Source organism: Dipodomys spectabilis, unplaced genomic scaffold (assembly GCF_019054845.1).
Source record: "Dipodomys spectabilis isolate Male_0828 unplaced genomic scaffold, ASM1905484v1 ptg000054l, whole genome shotgun sequence".
NCBI lineage: Eukaryota > Metazoa > Chordata > Mammalia > Rodentia > Heteromyidae > Dipodomys > Dipodomys spectabilis.
Genome location: NW_024870731.1, coordinates 30,103,002 through 30,129,788, shown reverse-complemented (window position 1 = coordinate 30,129,788; position 26,787 = coordinate 30,103,002). Strand labels below are relative to the sequence as shown.

The 26,787-nt window shown below is 42.8% G+C and overlaps 1 protein-coding gene across 4 annotated transcripts in view; it reads right to left on the bottom strand.

The window, feature by feature from the left end:
• The window catches only part of Mitf (melanocyte inducing transcription factor), a 221,059-nt gene extending 198,532 nt beyond the window's left edge, over nt 1-22,527 (bottom strand). For all 4 annotated transcript variants that reach the window (XM_042680047.1, XM_042680049.1, XM_042680048.1 and 1 more), the window contains exon 1: nt 22,349-22,527. In XM_042680047.1, the coding sequence (XP_042535981.1) occupies nt 22,349-22,452 (104 nt within the window). In that variant the 5' untranslated portion in view covers nt 22,453-22,527. The remainder of the gene's footprint in view (nt 1-22,348) is intronic.
• Nucleotides 22,528-26,787: the final 4,260 nt, after the last annotated feature.

The window sequence follows — 26,787 nt, the reverse complement described above, 5'->3', positions numbered from 1 at the left end:
CAGGATACCAGAAAACAAAACTAATACTGTGAACAAACACATCTTAGCTAGAACTCATTGAAATAATCCAAATGGTTTCCATTCCAGGGAAAATAGTAAGTCAGCAGTTTGCATATGGCTGCTTTTTCTAAATACAAATACACAAAATAAGCAAAAACACCACCAGAGGAAAGTGCAAATGCTGAAGCCTTTCTATTTCTGTGTCCACAGGACTGCAGTTCAATCAACAGCACCGAGCCATGCTTGGCCATTCTGTATGCACACATACAGGTGGCTTCCAACACTCCATCGAAAGCCCAGAGAATTCCCAGGAAAAGGCTGTAGGAGCCATCATTCAAACTCCAAAGAAAAGCTTGAGGTCCCAGCCTCCAAATGCTAGAATGGGGAAAGAAAGAAAAAGCAATGTTTGAAGATATCCAGCAATCAAAACCGTCAGGCACCAGTGGCTCATACCTGTAATCCTAGCTACTTAGGAAACTGAGATCTGAGAATGAAGATTTCAAGCCAGATTGAGCAGGAAAATCCATCGAGTCTCTTATCTCCAATTAGCCAGCAAAAAAGCAAGAAGTGAAGCTATGGTTCAAATGGTGAAGCACCAGCCTTGAGCAAAAAAATAAACAGGCCCTGAGTTCAAGCCCCTGAACTAGCAGAAGACAGAGAGAGAAAGAGAGAGAGAGACAGAGAGAGAGAGACAGAGAGAGAGACAGAGACAGATACAGAGACAGACAGACAGACAGAGAGACACAGAGACAGAGATAGATGAGAATGTTACTAAAAGAAAAAAAATACTAAAATAAAAATTAATTAGAACCCTTCACCTAATCCCAGTAACAGCCTAGAGCTAGTCAAGTCTGTTGAGTAAATATACTCTATTGTAAGGAAACCTACTTAAGGAAAGTATTCAAAACCCTTTCCCCAGGATAGAAAAGACAGTTGAAAGCCAAAAATCATGAGAATGAAATCTGTGTGGGGCTGTTAAAGGGCACATGAGAGCAGCGTCCTTGGCACTAAATTATCTTCAAAAAATAACAGAAAGGAAACAAAATTTGCTGTTTGAACTTCAAGACCAAGAATTTATCCAAATCCCCATCCTCCTACAGGCCTTGAAAGGGTAATAATTAGTCAAGAAAATGGCAAAATGAGGAAGTGGTATTCTTTTACGATTTCTGTTCACCTCTACCAGCTGTAATTTAACAAATTCAGTGACATCAGCACTTCTATCTGAGCCAGCAAAGATGACAGAACTGCAAGTGCAGAGTCATCTGAGAGGGGGAAAAGAAACTTGAGGGGGGAGACTGGAAAAATGCATGGGACAACATGGAAAGTTTATTCCCTTTTCAGTGAATCACTTCTACAGCTTCAAGCACAGACTGAACCAAAATCAACATTAAACAGGGGAAAACAGCCCTACTCAAATGATCCAGTGAAACTTCTGAAAAATGTTCACCGAAACACAAGTGAACCCAAGGCTTCTGAAAACACTTAGGAACAACCAGTCAGAGATTTGATACCCAGTCACGATTAACAAACAACCTTTAAAACTGTATATGTGCTATGTAGGATCCTGTACCCTGAGCTACACTGGTTATCATTCCTGTTACCTCCTGGAACACAAGCACAGAATCTCCTCAAGACAAGCAGAGAAAACAAATCCTGAGAAAACTACTTACATGCTTTCAAGATGTCCCATTTCCGTTCAGAGGCAGATTTTAAAGAAGTCTGAATTCCCAGCACCAAAGCCAACCATTAGTGGGTAGTCAGGTCAGAATCAAAGGCAGAAGAAAACCACACCAAGCTTGACTGACCCAACAACCTATGAAAGAGAGCTGAAAACACTCACCAGGGCCACCCTGGCCCTTTGGCTGAACATTGAGTCCAATGAACATTTTCAGCCAGCTCTGAAAGGAGATTATTACGGAGATGCCATCACAGCTGCTCTGCCACACGCTTCACACACCTTCTCTCTCAACACTAGGAAGGCTGAATTAGAGATAGAGTGATGATTAATAGGAGCCTTGGCAGCAGGAGCCAGCTTCTTTAACAAACCAGTAATTGCTGCCTACTTAAAATGACAGGGAATTCAGCCAGGAAGGAGGGAGGTGCTAATGATGGTAATCATAAAAGGTAAAAGAGACTTTAACATCAACAGGTTACTGGGCTCCCATTCAAAACCATGTCCTTATCTACAGATTCCGTGAATAAAGACAGCAAATAAATTCAACATCTTACTTAGGAATACAAGCCATCGATAATCCGAGCACGGAAAGAATACAAAAAAATCTGATGAAAAGTAGATCTCCCCTCCACAAATCCTCCTGAAAATGTCATCACTTGCTAATTAGATCATAAAAATCCTGATCAATATATACAAGTATCCTTCTAGGAAAAAAAAATCCCATACATGATATAGTTTTTGCCAAACCTCCTTTGACAACATCAGCTGTTGAGAAAATTCAACAGCAGTCATAGCTACTGTTTTTTGTCCCTTCTTCAGACAATGAAACAATTTCCTTCTTCAGAAGCTCTCTAGGAAAGAAAAGACATGTAGCTCAGAAGTTGTTCACTAAAACAACCAAAGACTGATCATGAAATAAAAACAGGAGTCGCACTCAGTGTCTTCAGTTAAACCTCTAAGCCCAGAAAGTAAAACAGAAGCACATCAGTCTAACACACGGATTGCCCAAACACTCATCTAAGCCAATGATCTCAGAAAACCAGAAAATCCCCCCCCCCCCAAAAAAACAACAGTTCCCACAACACCCTCCTCATCAAGGAGCAAAACTAATGTACCACCTTACCATCTTTAGATGCCCAGAGACTCGGACAAATGAGGATTCAGCCTTCCGCCATGAAGAGATGTCAATGGAGATAAACCAGGGCAGCAGGCTCATAACTTCATAATGAGTAATGCTGCCCAAAACTCTTCATAAAACCAACTCCATAGGTAAAGACCTACTTCATTTGCTCGGGGAAAGCCTGAGCTCTCTGGTATGTTGTAAAGGGTTCCCGGGCAGGGATCCTCACAAAGTGAAGGGCTTTTAATTTGATTCAGCTGCAGCCCAGGAGTCCCTATCAATAACGTCTCATGGGAACCCTTAACATTTCCTGTGGGAGTTAAAGATACACCAAAGATAAAGACTCAAGGCGCAGAAGCAATGGAAACTTGAAGCCTTTATGCTTTCCTTGTTATGTACAAGAATATAGCCCCCTCCTTATTAATTGTTGGTTCTTTCTCCTACTAATTAAGAGTAAGAATGCTTTTTTATATTTATTCTGCTCATCTAACTCATCACTCATGGAACCCACTAAGTAGATGGCTCACCATTAAAGTCGTTCAACTAGGATTTTTATAACTTCTTCCTCTCTGTTAGATCATTATATCCTTTTTATTGAAAATATTTAACTCAATACTTGGCAATGACTAATACGCTTAATACCCACATGTCAAGGCAGAAGTTATGCTCATTACACAACATTATGATGTTTCAAGAATTCTGGCATGGCAAAGATAAACAGTCCAAAATGGAACAGACTAGCTACAACTTTAGGAAGACACATAAGAAAAGCAATTAACAAGTCAGGCTAGGAGGGGTAGGAGGACCAGAGGGGTGAAGAACAGCGAGGTGTTGAGAGCTACATGTTCAGCGGTAGTAGAACACAGGACAGGCAGGCATAACTAGCTAATAACTGATATAATCAGGTAGTAGCCTTCAAAGGTCTTTAATAAGGAATAGGGAAAACTTAAAGCTTACAGACCACACCCTTGGGAATGATTAGGTAGCCACCAGCCCACCTTCTGCTACCTTTCATGGAGCCTTCACAGCCTACCTGCCACCCTTCCTTCTTCAGTACCAGCTTTTGAAAACAAAGGAGTACGTAGCCAGGCATGCAGTGAGCACCTTTAATAGATATATCTATTTATCTTGGATTCAAATGTTCAACCACACCCTGAGTCCTTTGTCTCTACTTCATCAGAAACCTAATCCTATGTCTACTCCAAAATCAACATAAACTGTCACTCCTAGTCACTTCCCGTCCGGCCTCTGCCTCTGAGTTCCAGTGTACCTGGCATCACCGTGGCACGATACAGAGGGGGTGAGCTTTGAAGTTGGGTAGTCTCTGGTTTAAATTTTGTTGCCACCTTTATTTGAGTAATTTAACATAGCCAAGGGACATAGATAAGCAAGCCTCAGCTTTTTTCATCTAGAACATGGGGTCTTTACCCACCTCACATCAGGATTATATTACACAAAGCATTGTTTTTTTCCTTTGGTGGTCCTGGGGTACGGGTTACACTGCCTGGGCCGTGGAAAGGTACCAGAGTTTTTCATCTCAGAACCTGGCCATCGTTAGGCAAGCATGTTACTCCTTAAGCCATACCTACAGCCTGGCACAAAGTACTTTAAATGTTTCAAACCATACCTGGAGGTTAATAGGTGTTTTAATATGTCCAAAATTCAGTGAGATCTGAATTATCTGTCCCTGCCATTTCAGTTTCTTGACATTTCTAACACAGGGAAATTTTTTGGAGGGGGAGAACAATTATCTCCTCCTTGTCTCACAAGATGCAGATGCAGACACACACATACACACACACACACACACACACACACACACACACACACACATAAACACACACCAATAAAAAGCTATTCATTGTACAGTACTTAAGGAAACTGCATCAAAACACAAAAGGTAAGCCAAATTACAACACAAGGACACCTATAATGAGGGCTATGCAAACACCAGGTGCTGCTGCTATTGTTAAGATGGTTGTGGCATTTTTGCTGTTGTTAAAGAGTGTGTCCTGATCTGCTCTAGAATTTGAAAGAACCACTACACATAATTTTTCTTTCTAAAAGAATTCCAAACACTCCTCAAAAGGATTCAGTTAAGGTTTACAATGATGACTCTGTTGAGAACTGCACTCGGCTAATTTCTAATACAAGAGGAAGTCAAAAATCATCACTTTGAAACTAGACCCTGAGTGGGCCAGTTGGGCCTCAGAACTGTCTACACCAGCGTTTCTAAGCCACCCATCAGCTTTCTGATTTCTTCAGCCAAATTCCCATCTCAAACTTTACCTTCCTAAATAAAGAACAACAGAACAGATAGCAAACTAAAAAGTACCAGAACTTAACAGTAAAGCCCCAGTGAGGGGCTGTTTGTATCAGAAAAAAAAAAATCAACAAAAATAGAAACTCAGGTTCTGGGAATAGCCTTTTGGGTTTGGTTTGGAGGGTTTTGTTTTGTTGTTTTGTTTTGTTTTTTTGCCGGTACTAGGACTTGAATTCAGAGCCTGAGCACTATCCCTGAGATTTTTCACTGACTCTTATCACTTTAGCCACAACATCATTTCCAGGTTTTTCACAGTTAACTGGCAAAAAGACTCACAGACTTGCCTACCCAAACTGGCTTTGAATTGCGATCCTCAGATCTCAGCCTCCTGAATAGCGAGGGTTACAGAAGTGAAGCACTGATACCTGGTTTGGAATAGCTTTATCAGTGTACTATCCTATGTAATCTACAACATCATAATGTTTGAAACTATCTTCCCAGCTTTTTAGGCCAGAGAAGAACAATTTTTAATACAGTCAACTCATCATTCATGGATAGCCCATTTTCAAAATCAGCTATTCGGTAATACTTATATGTGCCACATAACACACCCCATCAACACTTTCAATATTTGCAAAGTCAATTGCAGACAAACACATAATGAGAGAAATCTGTAGCTCAATGTGCATATTGCCAAGTGAGGTCAAACAGGGTGAGGGTCCCCTCTCTCTGCAGAGCTCAAAGAGAACTGCAAACAAGTGTCCTTTCAGGGTCTGTATAGTGTCAAGTTTCTTGCACTTTCATATTCTGTGTTGGTGACTCCATTATTAAAATAGCCCAGATGGACATCAGTGGCTCCTAGTACTCAGGAGGCTGAGATCTGAGGATCGTGGTTCAAAGCCAGCCAGGACAGGAAAGTGTGAGACTCTTATCTCCAGCACCAAAGCTAGAAGTGGACCTGGGGTTCAAGTGGTGGAGCACCAGCCTTAAGCAAAAAAAGCTCAAGGATAGCACCCTGGCCCTGAGTTCAAGCCCCAGTACCAGCACACACACACAAAAAGAATTAACAAATAAATAACAATTACAACAGTAAGTAAATACAGGACAAAATAGCCCAAAGCACAATGCTAAGGCAGTGTGCTCTAAGGAGAAAATGCAGGTGAGAAGCCAAGCATCCTTCAGACATGATCAGAGAACACTGCTATATGCATTAGTTAGTTGGCCAAAATGTTGCCCCCAGAGGCTCTTAGGAACTTATCTTGCATTTCTCTAGTACCCGTGGCTCAGTATTGCCAATCCAATGACTTGATAGAACACTGTTGCAGGAATTAATGAGCACTGTAGTTCACTACATCTCTTTGTCTAAGTCACTGTATGGAGGATGAGTTCCATGGGAACTGCGCACGTTAGCTTCAGGAATCCTCACAACGGTTCCAAGAAGAAACTTCTATTATTGAATAGTTTTATTTTACAAGTGAGAGAACTGAGATTCACTTGTTTACAAAGTCTACAGCTAATGAGAGGAAAGGCTAAAGCCAGGTACCAGTGGCTCACACCTATCATCCTAGTTATTCAGAAGGTAAAAATTTGGAGGATTAAGGCTCAAGGCCAGCCTCAGCCAATAGCTTTGTAGAGTGGTATTCTTCGGTCATCCCAGCTATGTAAAAGGATTAAATTGGGAGGACTTTAGTGCCAAGTCTTCCCTGGCAAAGAAGTTCATGAGTCCCCATCTGAACAGAAAAAAAGTAGGATGTTTAGAATTCACCTGTCATCCCAGCTCTGACAGGAAGTCTAAAGAAGATAGCAGTCCAAACCAGCTCAAACAAAGAGTGAAACCCTATCTCAACAATAACAAGGACAAGAGGAGCTAGAAGTATGGCTCAAGGACAGAATACCTGCCTACCTGCACTCAGAGTGAGGCCCTGAGTTCAAATTCCAGTACCACCAGAAAAGAAAAATCTTCTGGGAAGGTTGTTATATCAGAGAAATGCTTGTATCTTAAATGTTAATTCCTTAAACAACTATACCACTCAATCACCAAGGAAAAATCCCAAAGAGTGGAAAGTAAAAGATATCTTGAGGTTAGTAATATATAATGTTGTTGGGCACCAGTGACTCACACCTGTAATCCTAGATACAAAAGAGGCTGAGATCTGAGGATCCTAGGTTGATGCCAGGCCAGGGAGGAAAGAACATGGGACTCTTCTTCCCAATCAACCACCAAAAAGCTACAAAGTGGAACTGTGGCTGAAGTGGTAGTGCACTAGCCTTGAGAAATGAAGCAAAGGGACAGCACCCAGGTCATGATGTCTACATTGATAAGGATGACTGCCTATAGAGGCTGCTGTGTTAAACAGGTGAAGAAAAAGCAGGAAGTCAGCACAAACAAAGCCAGAGCAGGACAGTTAGGAATTGCAGGTACCTATGCCAGGACACCAATGGCGCTGAGCTGCCACACTACCCGAGCATTGCACAACCCCAATTAGTGCAGCTTATTATGCATCCCCCACCCAGCAATGCCCTGTCATTATGATGAAAGGAAACACGTTGATAAAGATGGTGCTGGCAACAAAAGCTAACGCCTTGCATGTAAATAACTCGTGCCATCCTTAAACACCACCCTCTGAGGCTGGCCACCATTCCCCACTACATGCCCTCCTTCAACTCTCAAAGGTGTGCATGCAGATTATCCAACTGAGAGACACTGAAGCCTCCTCCTCTTCTTTGTACCCCCTTCCTTCTCAGCTGATTGTAGTTGAATCATTTCCTCCTTATGAAGGTGACAAGAATTAAACCTCCATTCCAAATCTACATTCGTCCAAGTCACTCCAAATCCATGCTAACTAAAGAAGGTAACCAGAATTAAGGGGCGAAGAGCCAGGCTCTGGATTGAGCACTCTGCCCACATTTATTTTAACTCACATAGAGACCCTAATAACTCAGATCATATTATTATCCATTGCCCTTGGTTAAAAGAGAGAGCACTAGAATAACTTGACTAAAGACATGACAGCTAACAGATGATCAAACTGGAAATTAAGTTCAAATCTGTCTTAGTCCTAAGGCTTAAGACTTCTTTGGCTGGCTAGAATTCTTAACCAGTGGACAACAGAAACAGACCAGGGCTTTTTGTCTGGGGAAGGTCAGCAGACACCAAAAAAAAAAAAAAAAAAAAAAATCAAAATACTTGAGTCTAAGTGAAGTAAACGGGGCAGATTGCATTTCTGATAAAAAAGGGAGTCTGGAAATTTTCTATAGGTTTTATTTGTCTGACACACCCTTGGCCTTGGTCCTGCTCTTCCCTTCCCTGTCTCTCCCTCACCACCAGAAACTCACTGAGATTTAGAACAAAGGGAAGGACGGCAAAGTCAGGACAGCCGTAAGTGGGAAGAAATGGATGCTGGCTGGTCCCAGTCACTCCGCCCCTCTGTTTTGGAAGCTCCCACACTCTACAAACTGTCTGGAATTTATTAAAGATGGGAAAACAGGCTGACAGTTGTATTTCAAATTTTATTCAGCAGAAGTTTTGTGAAAAACAATCTGGTCATGTGGACATGCCCCAAAACCACCATCACCCGATTTCTCAACCAAATCCTTCAGTCAAGTGACTTGCAGTCTGCCTCGCTTCGCACTTTCACAGTCTGGATTAAACTGCCCTCCCCCCTGACATGGAGCTAAGGCTCCTCCAGGTAATAAAGGGAAATTAACTTCAAGGCACTTGGATTTCTTAGTTATTTAACCAAAAGATTCCTTTTTGGCTTAAGTGTGGTTAATTTGAGTATCCTAACACCTGATAGGGCACAGCCCAAGCCAATGCATGAATTATATCCCACATCCCTGTAATAGTTCTTTGGGCAAAAATCACCTACTACTACTATCTCATGCAGTGGTTTTCAAAGTGTCAATAGCCCTGTGGTGAGGCTGCCCACAAACCCAACAGCATCTTGTTAAAAAGGCAGTGTCAGATCTTACTGAGACCTACTGAGTCACAAACTGCAGTGATGTATCACGGAAGACCTCTAGGGGGAGCTGATGCTCGTGAGGTTGAGATCACTACAATGCTTTACTATTACTCCTGTGCCTCCATATTGAATTATTCTTGTACTGCTACATAGGAATGACACATTCCTGGACTACATCAACATACATTCAGCATTTTTACTAAACAATGGAGTATCGCTTGTACTATCAGGCCAGAGATAATCATGGATCCTTGATAATTACCTAATAGTTTAAGAAAAATAAAATTTTCCCTTTAAAAAAAGGGGGGGGGGGAAGAGGGGGAAAGGTAATTTATCAAGACAGACACAGTGGCTCTAGCCTATAATCGGATGATCATGATTCCAGGATAGGCCAGGCAAATAAGTTCAGGAGATTCATTTCACTCAATGGCTGGGTACCAAGACACACACCTGTCTTCCCAACTACAGGGGAAATACAACGACTTGGCATGGTGGCACAATCTCTTCATTCTTGGAAACAGAAGTAGGAAGATGAAAGACTTGGCTGAGCTGGGTATAAAGGAAGACCCTAAATCAGTGTAAAATGGGGCTGGAGGTATGGCTCAAATGGTAGAGCATCTGCCTGGCAAGCACAAGGCCCTGAGTTCAATCCCCAATACCACAAAAAGTAACATGTTATCAGATCTACACTAGTGATGTATTTGCCATGAAGTAACTCCTAGGGTTCACTTGGCCTAGGCAATATGCAGCTCCTTGAAGCCAATCCCTGTGTCAAGGACATCTAGTCAGGCTTGTGTCTAACTCTCCACTGCTCAAGCCATGAAACCAAACCATAGAACTGAGCATTCGAAAGAAATTCTTTCCCCCCAAAAATTGCATGGAATAACATCAAATTCGAAAGCTTCTACACAGCAAAGGGAACAATTAAGATAGCTACCAGAACAGGAGGAAATCTTTGTCAATTACTCATCTAACAGATTCATGGCCAGAACATTAAAGAACTCAAAAATTAAGTATCAACACAAGTGACCCAACCAATAAATGGGGAAATGAGCTGAACACTTCTCAAAAGAATACAAAATATCAATAAATACATCTTTAGTTATCAGGGAAACACAAATATCAAAACTACACTGAGATTCCACCCCACCCAAGTTAGAATGGCTATCATTTTTTTTTAAGAAAATGCTGATGAGGATGGAGGTAGGAATAATTCAGTCATTACTGAAACTTGGTAAGGAAATTCCTCAAAAAAGCAAAAGTCCAACTAGTACATGACACAGCTATCCAACTCCTGGACATATATCAGATGTAATCAAATCAGCATACAATAAAGACACCTGCATAGCCATATTTAATATAACATTATTCATAACAGCCAAGACATATAATCAGCCTAGGTACCTACAAATGGGTAAATAAATATTCAGTCATTAAGAGAACAAGATCACATCATGTGTAGGAAAATGGATAGAACTAGAAATAAGCTAAATTCAGAAAAACAAATATCACATGTTTTCTCTAATACGGGAAAATCTTAAAGTATGAAAGTAGATTGAAGACTATTTGGAAAAGAAAATAGATCAAAAAGAAGAGGAGGGGATATATTTCAATAATCGGGGATATACATGATTGAAGTATATTAAATGCATAAGAGAAAATGCCACAATGAAATCAACATTTTGTACAATGAACATGCACTAAAAAAAATTTTCAGATGGGGGGGTGTAGTAATAACAAAAGTGAACACTTGATAGAAATGTGTAAGGAAAAGAAAGGGGACTGCCTGTAACCAGTTAGAAAGATATCAGTTAAACGTATCCAAGAATGAGAAAGAGGACACGAGAAAGAGAGAGAGAGAGAGAGAGAGAGATACCCAAAGCCAAGAGAATGACATCTAGTATCACTGACACCCCAATAAAAATCCAATTAATTGTCCTTGCCATTCAGCTCCTGTTAAATTATGCACTACAGTGACTTTGAAACTACAACCAAGAAAGTAACAAACGCACTTATTTCTTTTTCTTACTTTTTAAAAGCTTTTTATTATTATAAAGGTGATGTACAGAGGGGTCACAGTTACTAAGTCAGGTAAAGAATACATTTCTTTTAGGACAGTGTCACCACTTCCCTTGCTCTCCCCCAGTTTTTCCCTCCTGTTCCCACCAGAAGTTATATAGTTCATTTCAACAGTGTCTAGTGAGTATCATTGTTGCATTGTTCACGCTTTGTCCCTCCATTTCTGTGCCCCCTTCTTCCTCTAAAGGCAGATAAATGAACAAACAAGACAAAAAGAAATCAAAAATAACAATGAAGAAACACCCTTTCGTTTCCATTTTCTCTCATTTATTTCTGAATCAACAGAGATTTGAAACTCCCATCTGTAATCAGTGTCATTAGAACTGCATTCCAAGATCCCATCATTCAACATTTACTCACCTAGCATTTACCTAGATGAAAATATTATTAGTGGAATGACCAGGGGGAAATTACTATGCTACAATGATGCAAGGTATGGTTCCAAAAAGTCTACACTGTGTCTAGTACACTATGAGCCAGCGGCCAACCTCTTCCATTATTCTGCACGTGTCCTTCCTTACCGCAGACGGCAAACTTGTATTTAGAATGCCACAAGGAATCACGCCAGCAGCTTACACGTGTAGAAGTGGCTGCATTTAAGCTTCTAGGATCTCTTCCTTTAAAAAGAAATAGGTAGAACTTTCAGAAAACATATGATTGGTGTCATCCTCATCCTTTCAAAGGACCCCAATTGGCCAATTGTACTTTGTCGTTAATTCATAGTTAGCCAAAAGCTAGGTGCAAAGGGTTATACTGGTCAAGGTGCCAACATTCCATATTTAGATGGGACTGCTCTGAACACTGAGAATACGAGAGAAACAATAAAACTGCTCACCTGCTGCCTGCAAGTGCTAAATATATGTGTATACACATACACACACATACCCATGGTGTATCTGAAAAAGAGACGGTGACTATTAGGCTACTGACATATCTTGTGTCTGTTCAGTGACTCCCTTTTGGGAGTGCTGTCTCTGCCAGTTTGGAAGAGGAAGACATACATCGATGATGGAAGAGAAGCAATGGAGCCATGTCTCACCCAATCAGGCTTCACAAAAAAGTCATCCCTAATACTTCCAGGTGCAAATGTGCTGAAGTCCATACAGCACCTCATTCTATCATCTCATATATAAACCCAGCCATTATACTAAATAAATCTTCTGTCTCATAGCTTCTTCCCATTGAGACAAGTTAAGCTTTGTCGAAGGAAAACATTCTACAAATTCAATGGTGTGTGGAGCACTTTGGGATGCCACTCTTGATCAGATGGGAAGGCGGAGTAAATGATTCAGCAATTTATCCCATTTGGGAGAAGGGGTAGGGGTGAAAAAGGTCACAACCACATAGGCTGTCCTGAAATTGCTCAACAAGCCACAATGTCTTCCAAAAAAGCAGGACTCTATCAGTGCACTCTAGACCCAGTCAGTACATTTGGATCTAAAACATTTGCTCTTGAACGATTCAGGATCTTCCCCTTTCAACCTCCTAGTCCATGGGTACAAGGATCCAAGAACACAATTGAAACTCAGATGCTCAAAAAAAAAAACAAAAAAAAAAATCCTTTCAAAGAGGTTGCCTTGGAAGTTAAGGCAGATTTGAGGGAGGGAGAAGAAACGTGTGTGGGAGGAGAGCTTCTTCTTTTCATTTCTCCATCAACACTGACATCTTGCAGGAGTTAGACAGGAAGCATAAGCCAGGGCTGAGACACACAACTAGGAGTAGTCAGGAGTTTGTGGCTGGTGTGAACATTTTGTGAAATCAATCTTAGGCTTTGTTGGTGAAGCCTCCATTACTTGGATCTTTCCTTTACCCCTCTCCCCAAAATAATTCAGCCACACACATATGTACACACACACACGTACACGTACACACACACACACACACACACACAAATCCTAGGGTAAATTTGACCAGACATGAGCTCAGGTAGCCCAGGAACCAGGAAGGAAAGTAAGGGAACAAGAGTCAACAAGAAAATTCTAGAGGAAAGAAAAGGATGACAAAATAACAAGATGTGTCTCCACCTTTAGTTCAGTGTTGGTTTTAAAAAGACACAAATGAAATATCTGACCTGTTCAATAGCAGGCTGTTTTGGAGTTTTGTTTTGTTTTTTGCCAGTGCCAGGGCTTAAACTCAGGGACTGGGCACTGTTCCTAAGCTTTTTTGCTCAAGGCTGGTGTTCTACCACTACAGCTACAGCTCCATTTCTGGCTTTTTAATGGTTAATTACAGGTGAGAGACTCATGGACTTTCCTGCCTGGGCTGGCTTCAAACTCGGATCCTCAGATCTCAGTTTCCTGAATAGTGAGGATTACAGGTCTGAGCCATGGGTGCCCGACTTCGACATGAGGAAACCACTTAAAACCAATCTACACTTGTAGATTAACGTCTATGTTATGTGCTCCATTATTCATTCACATTGCACGTTATGAACAATCTTCATGAACACCTAAGCATCAACCTAACGCTAGCCGCTTTATTGCCTTTGGTCTTCACAGAAGCCTTGCAAGGGAGTTATTTGCCCCATTTCACTGCAAAAGAAACTGAAGCTCAGAGATGTTGGTTAAGTTGTCCATAGTCACAGAGGTAACGTGTGCCTTTATATCAGCCATTCAGGTCTTGTCTCAAAAACACCTCCTGTATGAAGTCCTTCTTGATCATCCAGTCTAAGAGTCTGCTCCTTTCTCAGTCCTGCTCTACTTATAATTCCTGCTTAGTTTCCATTCTTTGGTTCATTATTAACTTGGCAAGTCCCTCCCTCCAAGATGGAAGCACCAGGCTAGCAGAAACCCTGCCTATCTGGTTTACATTGGCCTTCCCACAGACAGCTCAGAACTCCACATGCTCAAGGTACTTAATAAATAACTGGTGGAAGGAGGGAGGGAAAGAAGAAGAGAAGGACTAAGAAAAACAAATACTTACAGGTCCTTTTGACGTCCCAGTTACGTTGCTTCTGCTTAATGAGAGAGGAGAGGGGATTTCAAAGCCATTTGGAAAGGACAAGCGGGGTCCTCACGAGGTAGAAGCCCCTCTTTCTCACCTTTACCCCCAGCTTCTCCCAAGTACCACCATCCCTCGCCACCAACACAGATTCACCTTCCAGCCCCAATGGACAGAAACCAGGGAGCCGCCACCTACAAAACCCAGAATGCAGTGTCCCAGCACATGAGAAGCCCCCAGAAGCACTGGTAGAAGAAAAGAGACTCACTATCCTGAATCTAAGGATGGATATCTCATAAAAATACCCCAAAGGAGAGAAAGTTGATGCAAAGAAATTTAAAAAAAAAAACATGTTTAAGAAACAATCTGTTGCAGGGGTGCTGGTGGCTCATATCTGTAATTCTAGCTACTAGGAGGTGAGATCTGAGGATCATGGTTCAAAGCTAGCCTGGGCAGGAAAGTCTGTGAGACTCTTACCTCCAACTAACTACCAAAAAAGCTGGAAGTAGAGCTGTTGATCAAGTGAGAGAGCTCTGGCCTTGAGCAGAAAACCTCAGGGACAGTGCCCAAGCTCTGAGTACAAGCCCCACTTGTACAAAAAGGAAAAATAAGAAAGAAAAGACCAACCTGTATTGTCACAGGAGGAAGGGTTGAATTCAAGGTAGAAAGTGGAGAAAGAAAAGGTAGGTAAATACAGTCATAATATTCAATGTACATATATGAAATGGAACTAGGTAAATTGAGGGGATGGGTAGGATTGGGCAAGATGGAGAATGACCGAAGGGATGACATGATATACTGCATTTATAAGCTGAAATGGTGAATTAGAACTCCTTTGTACAACTACTTTAAAAAAATTAGCCAGGCGCTAGTGCCTGTAGCCTGTTATCGTAGCTACTCAAGGAGCTGAGATCTGAAGGACTGAAGTTCAAAGCCAGCCCAGGCAGGAAAGTCTATGAGACTCATCTCTATTGAACCACCAGAAAACTGGAAGTGGCACCGTGACTCAAAGTGGTAGAGTCTAGCCTTGAGGGAAACCCAGCCCCTGAGTTCCAGCTCCACAACTGAAAAAAAAAAAAAAAACTTTTTTAATAAAAATTTCAAAACCAACCTGGGGAAATGGGCTTTCCTAGCCTTCTGGAATGCCTGGCAACAAAAGAGAGTGGGGAAATTTCAACAGAGATCCCAGACTGCCTTACAGGTCTTTTTGCCCTCATCTCTCCACAGAGAGACAGACTTCGTGCCCTGAGATAGACCTTTCTTCTCATTGCGCAATGTTGACTACACTCCACACAGTCATAAACTGAAAATGTATCTTTATAATATCAAAGACTTGAATTACTGCACTTAATATCTCTGTCTTGCCTTATTTTCTCCAAATAATGAACACTTGGGAGTGCAGTCAAACATATTTTTATAATTTACTCTGGCTAAACAAATCTAGCAATAAAGCACATTTTATACTTAACATCCGCTCACAAACACACACATACACAAACACACACACATACACACAAATGAAATCGCTTGTTGTCCTTGAAAAATGACAAAAAAAAAAAAGTACACAAGGATTTTTTTTCCTATTATTTATCCTAATACTGCCAGTTCTGAAACAAAGCAGTTGGAGAGAGAAATTTAGTAACTTTGATTTGTCCCAAGATACATTTTTTTACACTGAGGTCCTATTCCTGACAGTAAGCACATGTGACCTGTTCTAAAAAAAGGATATTTTCCACTTCTTGCACAACTGGAGCAGATATAAACATCAGCCTGTACAAACTGCACTGCAGAACTCAAAGGGAATTAAACATCCACACACTTAAAGAAATTCTATAAATAGCAGTACTCAGGCAAAGGAAATCTCCAATAACACCCAAAACCAACACTTAGAATCCCACTCTAATCAAGAGTTCCATCTCATCATCCCACAAAACGAATCTGCATAATAAGATCTGAACATCTGCCAGGTTCAGGCACCTCAGTCTTGTGTCATTTGCCTTAAATATATGACTCTATACATGCTTTAATTCTTGTTGGAGAGTAGAAAAGAACTGTGATCACAGTAAAATTCTACCAGGAAAGAACTGTATCACTTACCAAAAGTACTAGGTGCCATAGAAAGCAGATTTACACATGTTTGCCCCAGTTTTAAAACAGGTGCCAACCCCACAAGGATGAATTCAACTGATACTGTTTCACAGGTAAAGAAGTTGAGACTCAACAACCATGAATACAGATGAAGCAGCTAATGCAAAGCCATGACCACAATGCTTCAATATGACTCCCTCCACCCCTGCCCACTGTAGGCCATCTCTCTGCTACCACTTCTGTGGTTAGATGCCCTCCAAGGCATATGCATTTACTCTATAAAGAACAGGCTTGAGCAGAGCACCAGTAGCTCACACCTATAATCCAAGCTACTCAGAAGGCTGAGATCTGAGGATTGCAGTTCCAAAGCCCGCCAGGGCAAGGAAATGCCATGAGACTCTTAACTCCAGTTAACTACCAAAAAGCCAGAAGTGGAGCTGTGGCTGAAGCAGTAGTGCACTGGCCTTGAGAAAAAAAGTTCAGAGACAGTGCCCAGACCCTCAGTTCAAGCTCGAAGACAGACACAAAACCAAAAACAAAAGCACAGGCTTGAGTATTGCTTCACCCTGAAAGCCCAACACAAGTATCACTATTCATCCCCAAAATGGTCCCCAGTTCTCCTTCTTCCACTAAGTTCCCATTACTGATAAACACCTACCCAAAAACACCGCCTTGTAGGACTAGCTGAACCCATGTGCTCTTCCCTTGACCCTACTAAAAGGTTCTGGACAAGGAGCAGAGTGAATTTTGCACAGTCATGTAAATTGCCTTTCATGTGGCATATGGACTAGGTGACAAGAGCATGAACCACCTCAGTTTAAACAGGTCCCATGTAGTACTTAGTATGCCTCAGTTTCCTTTTTTGTAAAATAAAGATAAAAATATAGATGTCGGGCTGGGAAGGTGGCTCAGTGGTAGAGCGCTTGCCTTGCATGCTCAAGACCCTGGGTTCGATTCCTCAGCACCACATAAGCAAAAAGAAAAAAAGCCGGAAGTGGCGCTGTGGCTCAAGCGGTAGAGCACTAGCCTTGAGCTGAAGAGCTGAGGGACAGCGCCCAGGCCCAGAGTTCAGGCCCCAGGACCGGACCCAAAAAAATAAATAAAAATTTAAAAAAATACAGATGTCCACAGCCAACAAGAGAATTTACTGAGTTAATACAAATAAAATATGCAGAATAAAGCCTAGCATGGAGAAAGCACTAGATAAGTGTTACCTATTTTTAAAAGAATGATTAATACCATTACTGCTTTTATCCTATTAACACTCTATTCACAAAGATTTCTGTAACTAAAAGAACTTAGAAATGGTGGCTGGCACCTAGTTCATATTAAATAAATATCAGTATCATGATTGGCATTAATTTGCCATGAATGAGGACACGAAATTACATGCTAAATAGGAGAATTTGTATGCTTGTGCTGTTACACTCAACATGAAGAAACTGTTATAAATTGGGTCAAAATTATGAAATGTAAAAAATAACAATAATTCCGTGAACACTTCATTACAAGCAAAGAAGGAATTTATTAATATTGAGAGAAATTTATTGCATAACACTTGCCTTCGAGAACCTAGACATAGTCAACCAAGTATAAACACATTCCAGAATGTAAGAGTTCACTGCTAAGTAATAAAGAAAATAACAAGAACCACATCTACTAACATTTTCTGAGCACTTACTACATGCCAGGTACCACCCTAATCATTTCTCAAAGTCAGTGTTAAACTTTATGTTCTTAAGACACCCAGGAAGACAGCCTCCATTTACCAGATGAGAACACTAAATGTAGAGGTCAGCCTGTCTACCCAAGGTCATACAGCTGATTCCAAAACAAGACTTTACTCTTGATGCTAATAACTCCTTGTAGATTGAACAGAACAGAGGAGGGGAAAGTCAAGAAGACTTCCAGAAATGAGAGAAAGAAAAACAAAGAGAGAGCTTGATAATTTGTTTTGCCAATAATAGATTAGCATTTCACCCAAAAAAGGGTATTTTTAATATGAAGGCAGAAAGGAAAATCACAGTACTCATTACCTTACTCAGGTAACTGTAATCCCTCTGTACTGTATCTTTACAATAAAAAAGTATATTTTAAAAAAGAGAAAGGAAAATCACAGCACAAATCCAAGAAATAATAGTGACCTTGTAACCACATGTATGTGTGTGCATGGGTATGACATGTCTTTCTCGTTTCACCACATGCTAGTATGAATCAATATTTTTGGCCAACGTTGCATCCAGTCTCTCCATGATTAACTTAATACTTACTTTTGCATTCTTATTTCGGATTTACAGGAAGTTTAATAAGAGCTGTCTACAAGGGTAATAAAAATATAAAAAGAAAATGGAATTCAAATAAGCCAGTCCTGAACTCTGCTAAGGAAAAGATAACTACAAGGCCATAGAATTTTGAAGAGGAAACCAAACAAAGGAACCATGAGCTACCATGTTCTAAGATGTTGTTTTTCCATCCAAAAAGACCTACAGAGTTCTCTTGCTCCTAGGAGCTCACTGAACAAACCTACATTTGTTTCTCTGACATGACTATGCTAGTGTTTGAATTTGGGGCTCACTCTGATATTCTCCTCCACCCACTTTTCAAAACTCATTCTCAGGAGAACACACAGAGGTTTCAAAAACCTTGTTAGAGGACGAAAATACAACCAATTCACAACTAATTCTTCATTAGAATCTTTTCTAGCACACACAACTTCATCAGTTAATATGAATGAAATGAGGTTCACACAATATACATCCAGCAACTTCTCATTTCTAAAGTCAAGGAGGATTAAGAATTTAACTGTGCCTCTTCTTAGGAAATGCTTCAATAGCTGAACCCCACTGAAGCACATATAAATCCCTCTTTGGAAAAAGCTTGGTGGACACCTATTATAAAAAGAACCCAATGTTGAATGCAAAAAAGAAAATGAAAATCCAACAAAAATTACTTGTTGCAGATGCAATTTTAGGCCAGTGGGGATGATTCTGCCCAGTTCATGGCATGTGACAATATCTGGAGACATTTTGGGTTGTCACAGATGACAAAGGCAATACGGGCCCCTCGAAAGAAGAGACTAAGGTTACTACTAAACGTCCTACAATACACTAGACAGTCACCTATACAACAGAGAATCACCTGGACCAAAATGTTAAAGGTACAGAGGCTGAGTACCTGTTCTTAGGTATGGGATCCCAGAGTTCACAAGAAATGCAGCAGAATCCTTCTTCCCTTTCTGCTTACAGTCTGGTGTGGAGACACACACAACCAATAAAATGGATTAGTCTAATAGGTACTAGGTTATAATATGGGTGTTACCAGAAAAGGCACAGCTGGGTAAGACCAAGAATGCAGAGGGATAGCAACTGTGACCACACGGATTAGAGAAGAGTCACACTACTAGTGTGGTAGGAATCATGGGAACAACATTCATAGGAATACTGGCAGCTAGGGGTACAGGCTGTCTAGGCAAGACAGTCTAAGAAGCTGCAAGTGCTTTATACAAAGATCCATGAAGTGAAGGAGGCTGGGGAATTTCAGGAGCATGAGGAAACTAATACTGGCTGAAGCACTGGGACTCCCAGGCAGACAGCAGCAACGATAAAGGTCAGTGCTGACAGGTAGTATGACTACCTAGGCTGCCTACCAAGTGATGCATTATTGTGGGAGCTGTCCTGTGTGCTGTAGAAGGGACGGCAGCATCCTTGGCATCTACCGAATGGAGGTCAATAATAATCCCTGTCCATTGTGATAATCTTAAGTGTCTCCAGAGGTTGCCAAGTGATTCCTGGGTAACAGAATCAAGTCACTTTCTGGTTGAAAAAAAAAATCACAGCAACATTTCAGCTTCCAAATTAAAAATCTAGTAAAACTGGATGAGGACAGTAGGCAGTCCAGCTAAGAGCCAACTGCAGTAACTCAGGTAAGGGCCGATAGTGGCTTGGCTCAGAGCAGAAAGAGGAGTTGGCAAGAAACGGCCCACTCCAAGGAGAATACAATGGATAGTTATCAGCTGCTGTAGCAGCAATGTTAACCTTTGAATTACAAAACTTTTTTTTAAAAACTAGGACATAGAAGGAATGAAGTGCTGTAGCAAAGACTTCAGATAAAAAGCAACAAGAAGGCCCTGAGCAACGTGTAGCCCAACAGATTGTCACACAACAGATGTCAATGACAATACCTTAGACAACTGTGGGAAACAGTATAGGGAAATGTTGCCAGCTCCATCTATTATTCACAGATTTTATTTAACTGGTTTATTTCAAAGAGCATGTGTCTGCTCCACATACAAAATTTACAACTTTTTTTTAATTTAGCCTGCCTTCTCCATGCTGGTTTTACCCCTGCACCTGCTTCAAGAACCAACGTGTGAAGCCATCTCTTCCCACATACCCACATTTTTTTTTCCTTACACGTGCTCACTAGCAAGCTGCTGAGGATGTGTGCCCTTGTAAGTCAATTTTGCTGACTCTGTAAAAAGAACAAGCCCAAATCCTTCACCCTGAGTGTGGTGGCACTCAGCTGGCTTTTTCCAGATGGCATTTTCCTCACTCCCTCAAACTCATTTAATGTTATGTATCAGCTACCATCAAAAATGTTCCAAACAGTCCAGTTAATTCATTTCTTTCAGGACCACACACACACACACACACACATACACATTCTGGCCATGTAAGCATTTGCTTATAGAAGCAAAAGCAGAGACTGCTCAGTAAAACACTGGTCCCTTCAGCCGAATACACATAAAGCCCCAATGAGCATAACCAACAATACCCCCTTACACAATATTACTCAAAATCCCCAGCCCCCAACACACAATCCATGCTCCCTCACAGAATAGCTATTATGAGGAGAAACCACCAACTAAAGCTGGCTTCATGCATCTAATTGCCTGAGTTTTCCCTCTATCTGTCTGTATGACAGCCAGGGAAGGTCTGCTCTTCCCCAGACTTTCATCCCCAACTTGGGCTCAAAGTCCTACCTCGGTGCAGAGGGAAACAAACCTAGATCCACTTTTCATCAGACCTTCTTTCTCTCCAGAAGCAAAAATTCCACAGCCTTATTCCTGACCCCAGTGTCTGCCTTCATTTCCCCTGGTTTCTGGACCAGCTTCCCTTCTGCCAGTGGGCCCCCTCCTACCCAGACCCTAAGTCACAGCTAGGCCAGGGCAGGAAGGTTACTCCACTGATCAACTTCTAGTCACAGCCTTATCTTATCTCACAACTTGAGGAGATGGAAATAAACCCTCGTTTATCTCAGTCTCCACGCACCATCTCCCGCTTGGTAAACACAGAAAATGAGAAGTTCTAGGGGGGTCCCGGAGTGGCCAGTGGATGGCCAGAAAGGAAAGCATGCACCCCATTCTCCCAGACAAGCCGGAACAGAGGTAGCCAAGAAGCGTGGCCCAAAGGAAGTGGGCACCGCTGAGAAGGGTGAGGGGGGGCGCCACGTTGGAGGGTGCCTTCACTCCGCTCCTAAAGTTTGGGAAATGTTCGTGAATTAAACACGTGGCACTGCCAAGTAGTGAGCATGCCCAACAATCCTCTCTGGTCCAAAGCTTCCCCCCCCCCAGGCCCCCTCCCCCGCCAACCCCCGCATTGAAGGCATCGGACTCCTGTCCAGGGCGCTTCACCCGGGCAAGGAGACACGCCCCCCGTGTCCCCCGCCCCTCCCGCGCTCCCACGTGTGGTCCAGCAGGTGAGAGGCGGGGCGCGGGGAAACTTCCTTCACCTGGAGTCCTTCCCAAAGGGGCTGCAAAGCAGGAGACTCCTGGAGAGCTCAGAGGCTCCTCAACCCCCCCACCCCCACCCACCCACCCACCCCAGGTCCCCTTCTCCGAGCGCTCAGCCTGCGGGGGGTGAGGAGAGGGTCTCCAGGAAAAGGGGTTCAGTAGAAACCTTGCCCTCCCTCGGCCCGCCTGGCCAGGCGTTCGGTCAGGATTCTCCTCTTTCTCCGCGTCCTCCCCCCCACCCCACCCCGCGCACCTGGACCCGGGTCGCTCCCCAGCCCCCACCCGCCCGCAGCAGCTGGCATGGCCACGGTCTCCCCCGCACCCCGGCGCCCCCGAAGCGCGCTCCGTCCCGCGGGCCCCCACCGGGCGGGGGGCCGGCCGCCTGCGCCCCGAGGCAAGGGCACGGGGTCCTTGTCCCAGAACTCGGGAGGGGGGCTCTGCGGGCCCCCCCGGGCCCCCCGCCGCGCCCCCTCCGGCTGTCACCGCTCACCTGCTCTTCAGAGGCTGACTTTTGAGTTCGTAATAGGTTTTGGGCTCTTCGTGAAACTCCTCCCCGACTTCGAAATCCGGCACGATCCCCGACTCCGACTGCATGGCTCCCTTCTCGCCCGCCTCCCACCGCCGGAAAGTGAGAAAGAGAGCCCAGGGGACGACAGGGAAGGTGCTGGGTGTCTGAGTCCTCCTCCCCCACGTCCCCCCAAAAAAGACGTGCGCCCCGCGCAGTGCCCGGCTCAGCCCCGCTCACCCGCGCGGCTGCAGCCCGCCCCGGCGCGGCGAGTTTACACTCGCACCCCGGCGGGAGGGGCCGGAGGCCCAGTGTCGACTGGGATTTGTAGTTCATCCTACCCGAGGACACCCGGGAGCCTGAGGGAAGCCACGGGCCTTCGAAAACTACCACTCCCAGAAGTCCGTGCGCGGGGCTGAGGCAACGTGGTGGACACCGCTAGTGCAACTCCTGTTTGGATTCATTGTCAATGTCAGCAGCTCCTCTCCCTCGCCTCTCCCACTCGCCTCAAGGGTACAGACCCTGATATTTAATATTAATCAGAAGGGACTCAGCTTGCCGGCCTACCGTCACTCCTTCCTGGGCACGCCGAGCTCCCGGTTTTAAAAATAAAATACTAAAGGGCATTGGCACGGGAAAGTTTCAGCCCTGGAGCCTGCCTTCCGATAAAAGGACTTCCCATTCAGCCCTCGCGCTGCCCGGGCTGCTGCGAGCCTTCACCCGCCTGTCCTCCAAGTGGAACCGGGGGGGTGGGAGTGGGGGGGAATGCACTTCGCTTCCTAACGAACATGATGAGTGGGGGAGTTGTGCTTGTGCGTTCTCTTTCTGGAACGAACGGTCTCTGGGCTTTGGACAGTGCCGTTCAGCCGCGGAGGGTGGCCCCCACCTCTCCAATTAGCCACCCCTCATCCACAGCAGCACTGGAAAGGTTCGGTTAATTGAAAAAGGCACGAGGTTACAAAACAGGGTCGTGGCGGGCTGCTTTCAATTTCTCAGCTGGCTGGGAGTTCAAATGAGATTGTCCTAACTCGTCCCGAGTGTGTCCACCCACGTCTGGGCTTCCCAGCACTCACTGAAGGTGAAGGAATTCAAGACTCGCTGGTAGCTCATTTGTGCGGCCAGTCCTGCCCTCTGATTAGTTCCGGTTGGAAGTTTTTCTTTTCGTTTAAAAAATAATAATAATGAACGCCAGTGTCTCGAAGCCTCAGAAGACAGCAGGGAGTATAAAATTCAGACTTGAAATCCTTCGTTCTTCTAAGAAGTTCTGTGCAATCTTAGGCATGTCCTGTGATTCCTAGAAGCTTCGATTTCCCCATTTATGAAAAAAAATTGGGAAACTTGTTTTAGAAGGTGGTGCAAGGTCAAATGTAAGAGAAAGTGGTTTGGAATCTATTCTTTTAAAGCTGCTCAATGGTCTTTTGCTGTTGTTCTTAATTCCATATTGAACATATTCCTTGCAGATTAGCAGCTCACTTGCTCACTGATCCTCTCAGAAGTAATAAACTAAGTCACCACCTGGAAATGAAGCTTTTTTTAAAAATTTCACATCAGTCCATGTTCAACATAAGATAGGTTGTTGGTTTTGTGTTTAGAGCCTGGATTTGGGGAAAGTGCAAGAGGCATACTGTGTCAGCATAGCGATTACAAAAATCATATAATAAAATCGAGTCCTTCCTTCAGTCCTTCATTATAACTACTGACATATAGCAGAAAAGGCCCCTGAAGAAAGCAGGGAATATTTATTGATAATGGAAGCATGAAAATGAAGAAGTGTGACCCTCTGTCAGAAGAAGAGAAAAACTAAAACACAAAAGGACCGACCGTGTGATCCAGACTCTTGATTTCATCCAGATTCTCCACCTTTGGGACTTTGTATGCCTAAAGAAACATTGATTATCATAAAACTTTGTAGCTATTCCAGACATTTAAGGAGGATGAGCCATAGACACTAATTACCATGCACAAAAAAAAGCTTCTTTGTCCAAAATGTCATTGGCACCCATACTGAGAAAGAAGAAGTCAGCCATCTTTGTGGTTTAACTCTTCAGAATCTGCCTGTGTAAGCTGGAGAAGCCAATGGACCTTGTCTTCATAATAAACACAGATGAGAAGAAAATGCTATACATGATTTTGTTCCAGTGGCCTTTTAAAGGCTACACAGACTTCATGGTAAAAACCAATCTCTCTTGAAATGGAATCCAGTGTCAGTCATTATATTGAACAGCAACCAACCAGACCAAAGGGATCAACTTAGACAAGTTTGTCAGGAAAGCCAAGACTCCTGAACTTGTCTCCAACTAAATATGTTTTCCACAGAGATTTCTGGGGTACAGAGCTTTGAGCTGAGGTTCACTTGAGGCGCACACACAGAGCTTTCACATTTTCCATCTATGTGTTGCTTTCATTCTTCTCTGCTCTTTCTTCAGAGACACTTCCAAGTGTTATCCTCACAGTGCCATTTTCCACTCAATGAAGTAGATCTATAGCTTCTTCCTGAGCTTCTTCCAGAGGGTCCCAGGAATGAACAGAGGGTCCTAACATGGCTAGCAGCCTTCCTGGGGATTTTTCTGCTAAGGTACTTGTGGAAGAATGTCTGATTTGGGGAGCATGATGCTAGAAGGAAGAAAACCTGGACTTATCTATGGCATCAGGAAAGCTGATCTAAGATGGGAGACAATGAAATAAGATTAACATAGAGGAGCAGAGACAAGCAAAGCTGAGAATTCGAAAATACAATAGCAGTGTCTCCATGCCTTGAGATATTCTTAGACGATCCAAATATAAGAACAACAAGATTAAAATTTCTTTTTTGCTGAAACTATTTTGCTTTAAGCTTTCTGTCACCAAAAGAGCTTTGTTTCATTATCATAAAAATCTTTCCCTCCTTTAAATGGATAATTTCCTACAGCTTGCTACATCATTAATCCACATAACAAAAAGTTGACCACTTGATAGATGTGCCCTGGAATTTCTCTTCATTAATGAGTTAAAAACAGGTACTGCTTCAGAAATAGATGATAAATGAATAGCTCTGTACAGTGAAACTAATGAACAAAAGACTATAGATTTTCATTACTATCATTTGTACCACCTACATCATGTAATACTTTACATACATTTGTCTTATGAACCTCTTCTTGGGTCTCATAAAACTTTCTGCAAGGACTATGGTACCTGACCCAGTGCTGCTCTTATCCTCCTTTTTTGTGCCCATTCTAAAGAGACATGAGGGTCCTTTCTCTTTCTGAATAACATCTTGGATGCACTCTTTCTTGTTGTGTATCCTTGTTCCTGATGTAAGATGTTCCGAATGTAAAAATGTGCCTAATGTAATGTCCCGAATTCCTCTTGCCTGTATTGGGTAGCATGGGGATAAGAATTTAAATGCTTATTCTTGGATTTCATTTGAAATAAACCAATTTTATAATCATTTTTAAGCTCCTGCAGAAATGGCTAAGCAAAGGCCCCAAGATACCACACATTGAGTATACATATACACTAGCTGTAAGACATTATTGTAATCCATGTCCATGGAAGGCTCCAATCTCAGAATTAAGTAAAGCTATGTGATCCACTGACAGCCTCACACAAAGGAGCATGCTGAGCAGCAGCACATAGCTGGTATATGATCTGTACTCTCATACCCACCCAGCTTAGTAACTATTTATGACACATCTAATGTGTGCCAGGAACAGTGTGTACTAGGTATGGAGTAGACAGCAGCATTAACACCATGGTCCCTACCCTCAAGACAAGCTTCCTATCATTTTAGAAATAGGAATTGTATATAAGGTAATGGTTATAGACAATAAGCAGGTAAACAGCAAGTGTCTAACTAAAGAGCAACTGGTAAAGATAGGAGTGGTAATGAAGAATACTTAGAGGAAATGTGCCGGAGATAAGTCTTTAAAACTAAACAAAAAGGGGGAAAGAAGTTGGGTGTCATTGCTCATACTGTAATCCTAGCTATTTTGGAGGCTGAGCTCAAGAGGATTGTGGTTTTAGGACAGCTCTGGCAATAACGTTCACAAGACTCCATCCCAATGGAAGGTGCTGGACATTGGAAGTGATGCTGTGTCTCAAGTGGTGGAGCACTAGTCTTGAGCAGAAGAGCTCAGGGACATACCCAGGCCAAGAGTTCAAGCCCCACAACTGGCAAAGAAAAACTTTGAAAAAAAGAAGGTGCTAGAGGTGGCGGTGCCCTCTTATTATATCAGCTACAGTAAGAAGCATAAAATAGACTTACAGCCAGGCATATGCCTGAACAGAACAGGGAACAAAACCCTATCTCAAAAATAACAAGTATAAAAAAAGAGCTGGAGGGGGCTGGGAAAGTGGCTCAGTGGTAGAGTGCTTGCCTCACATGCATGAGGCCCTGGGTTCGATTCCTCAGCACCACATAAGCAGAAAAAGCCAGAAGTAGT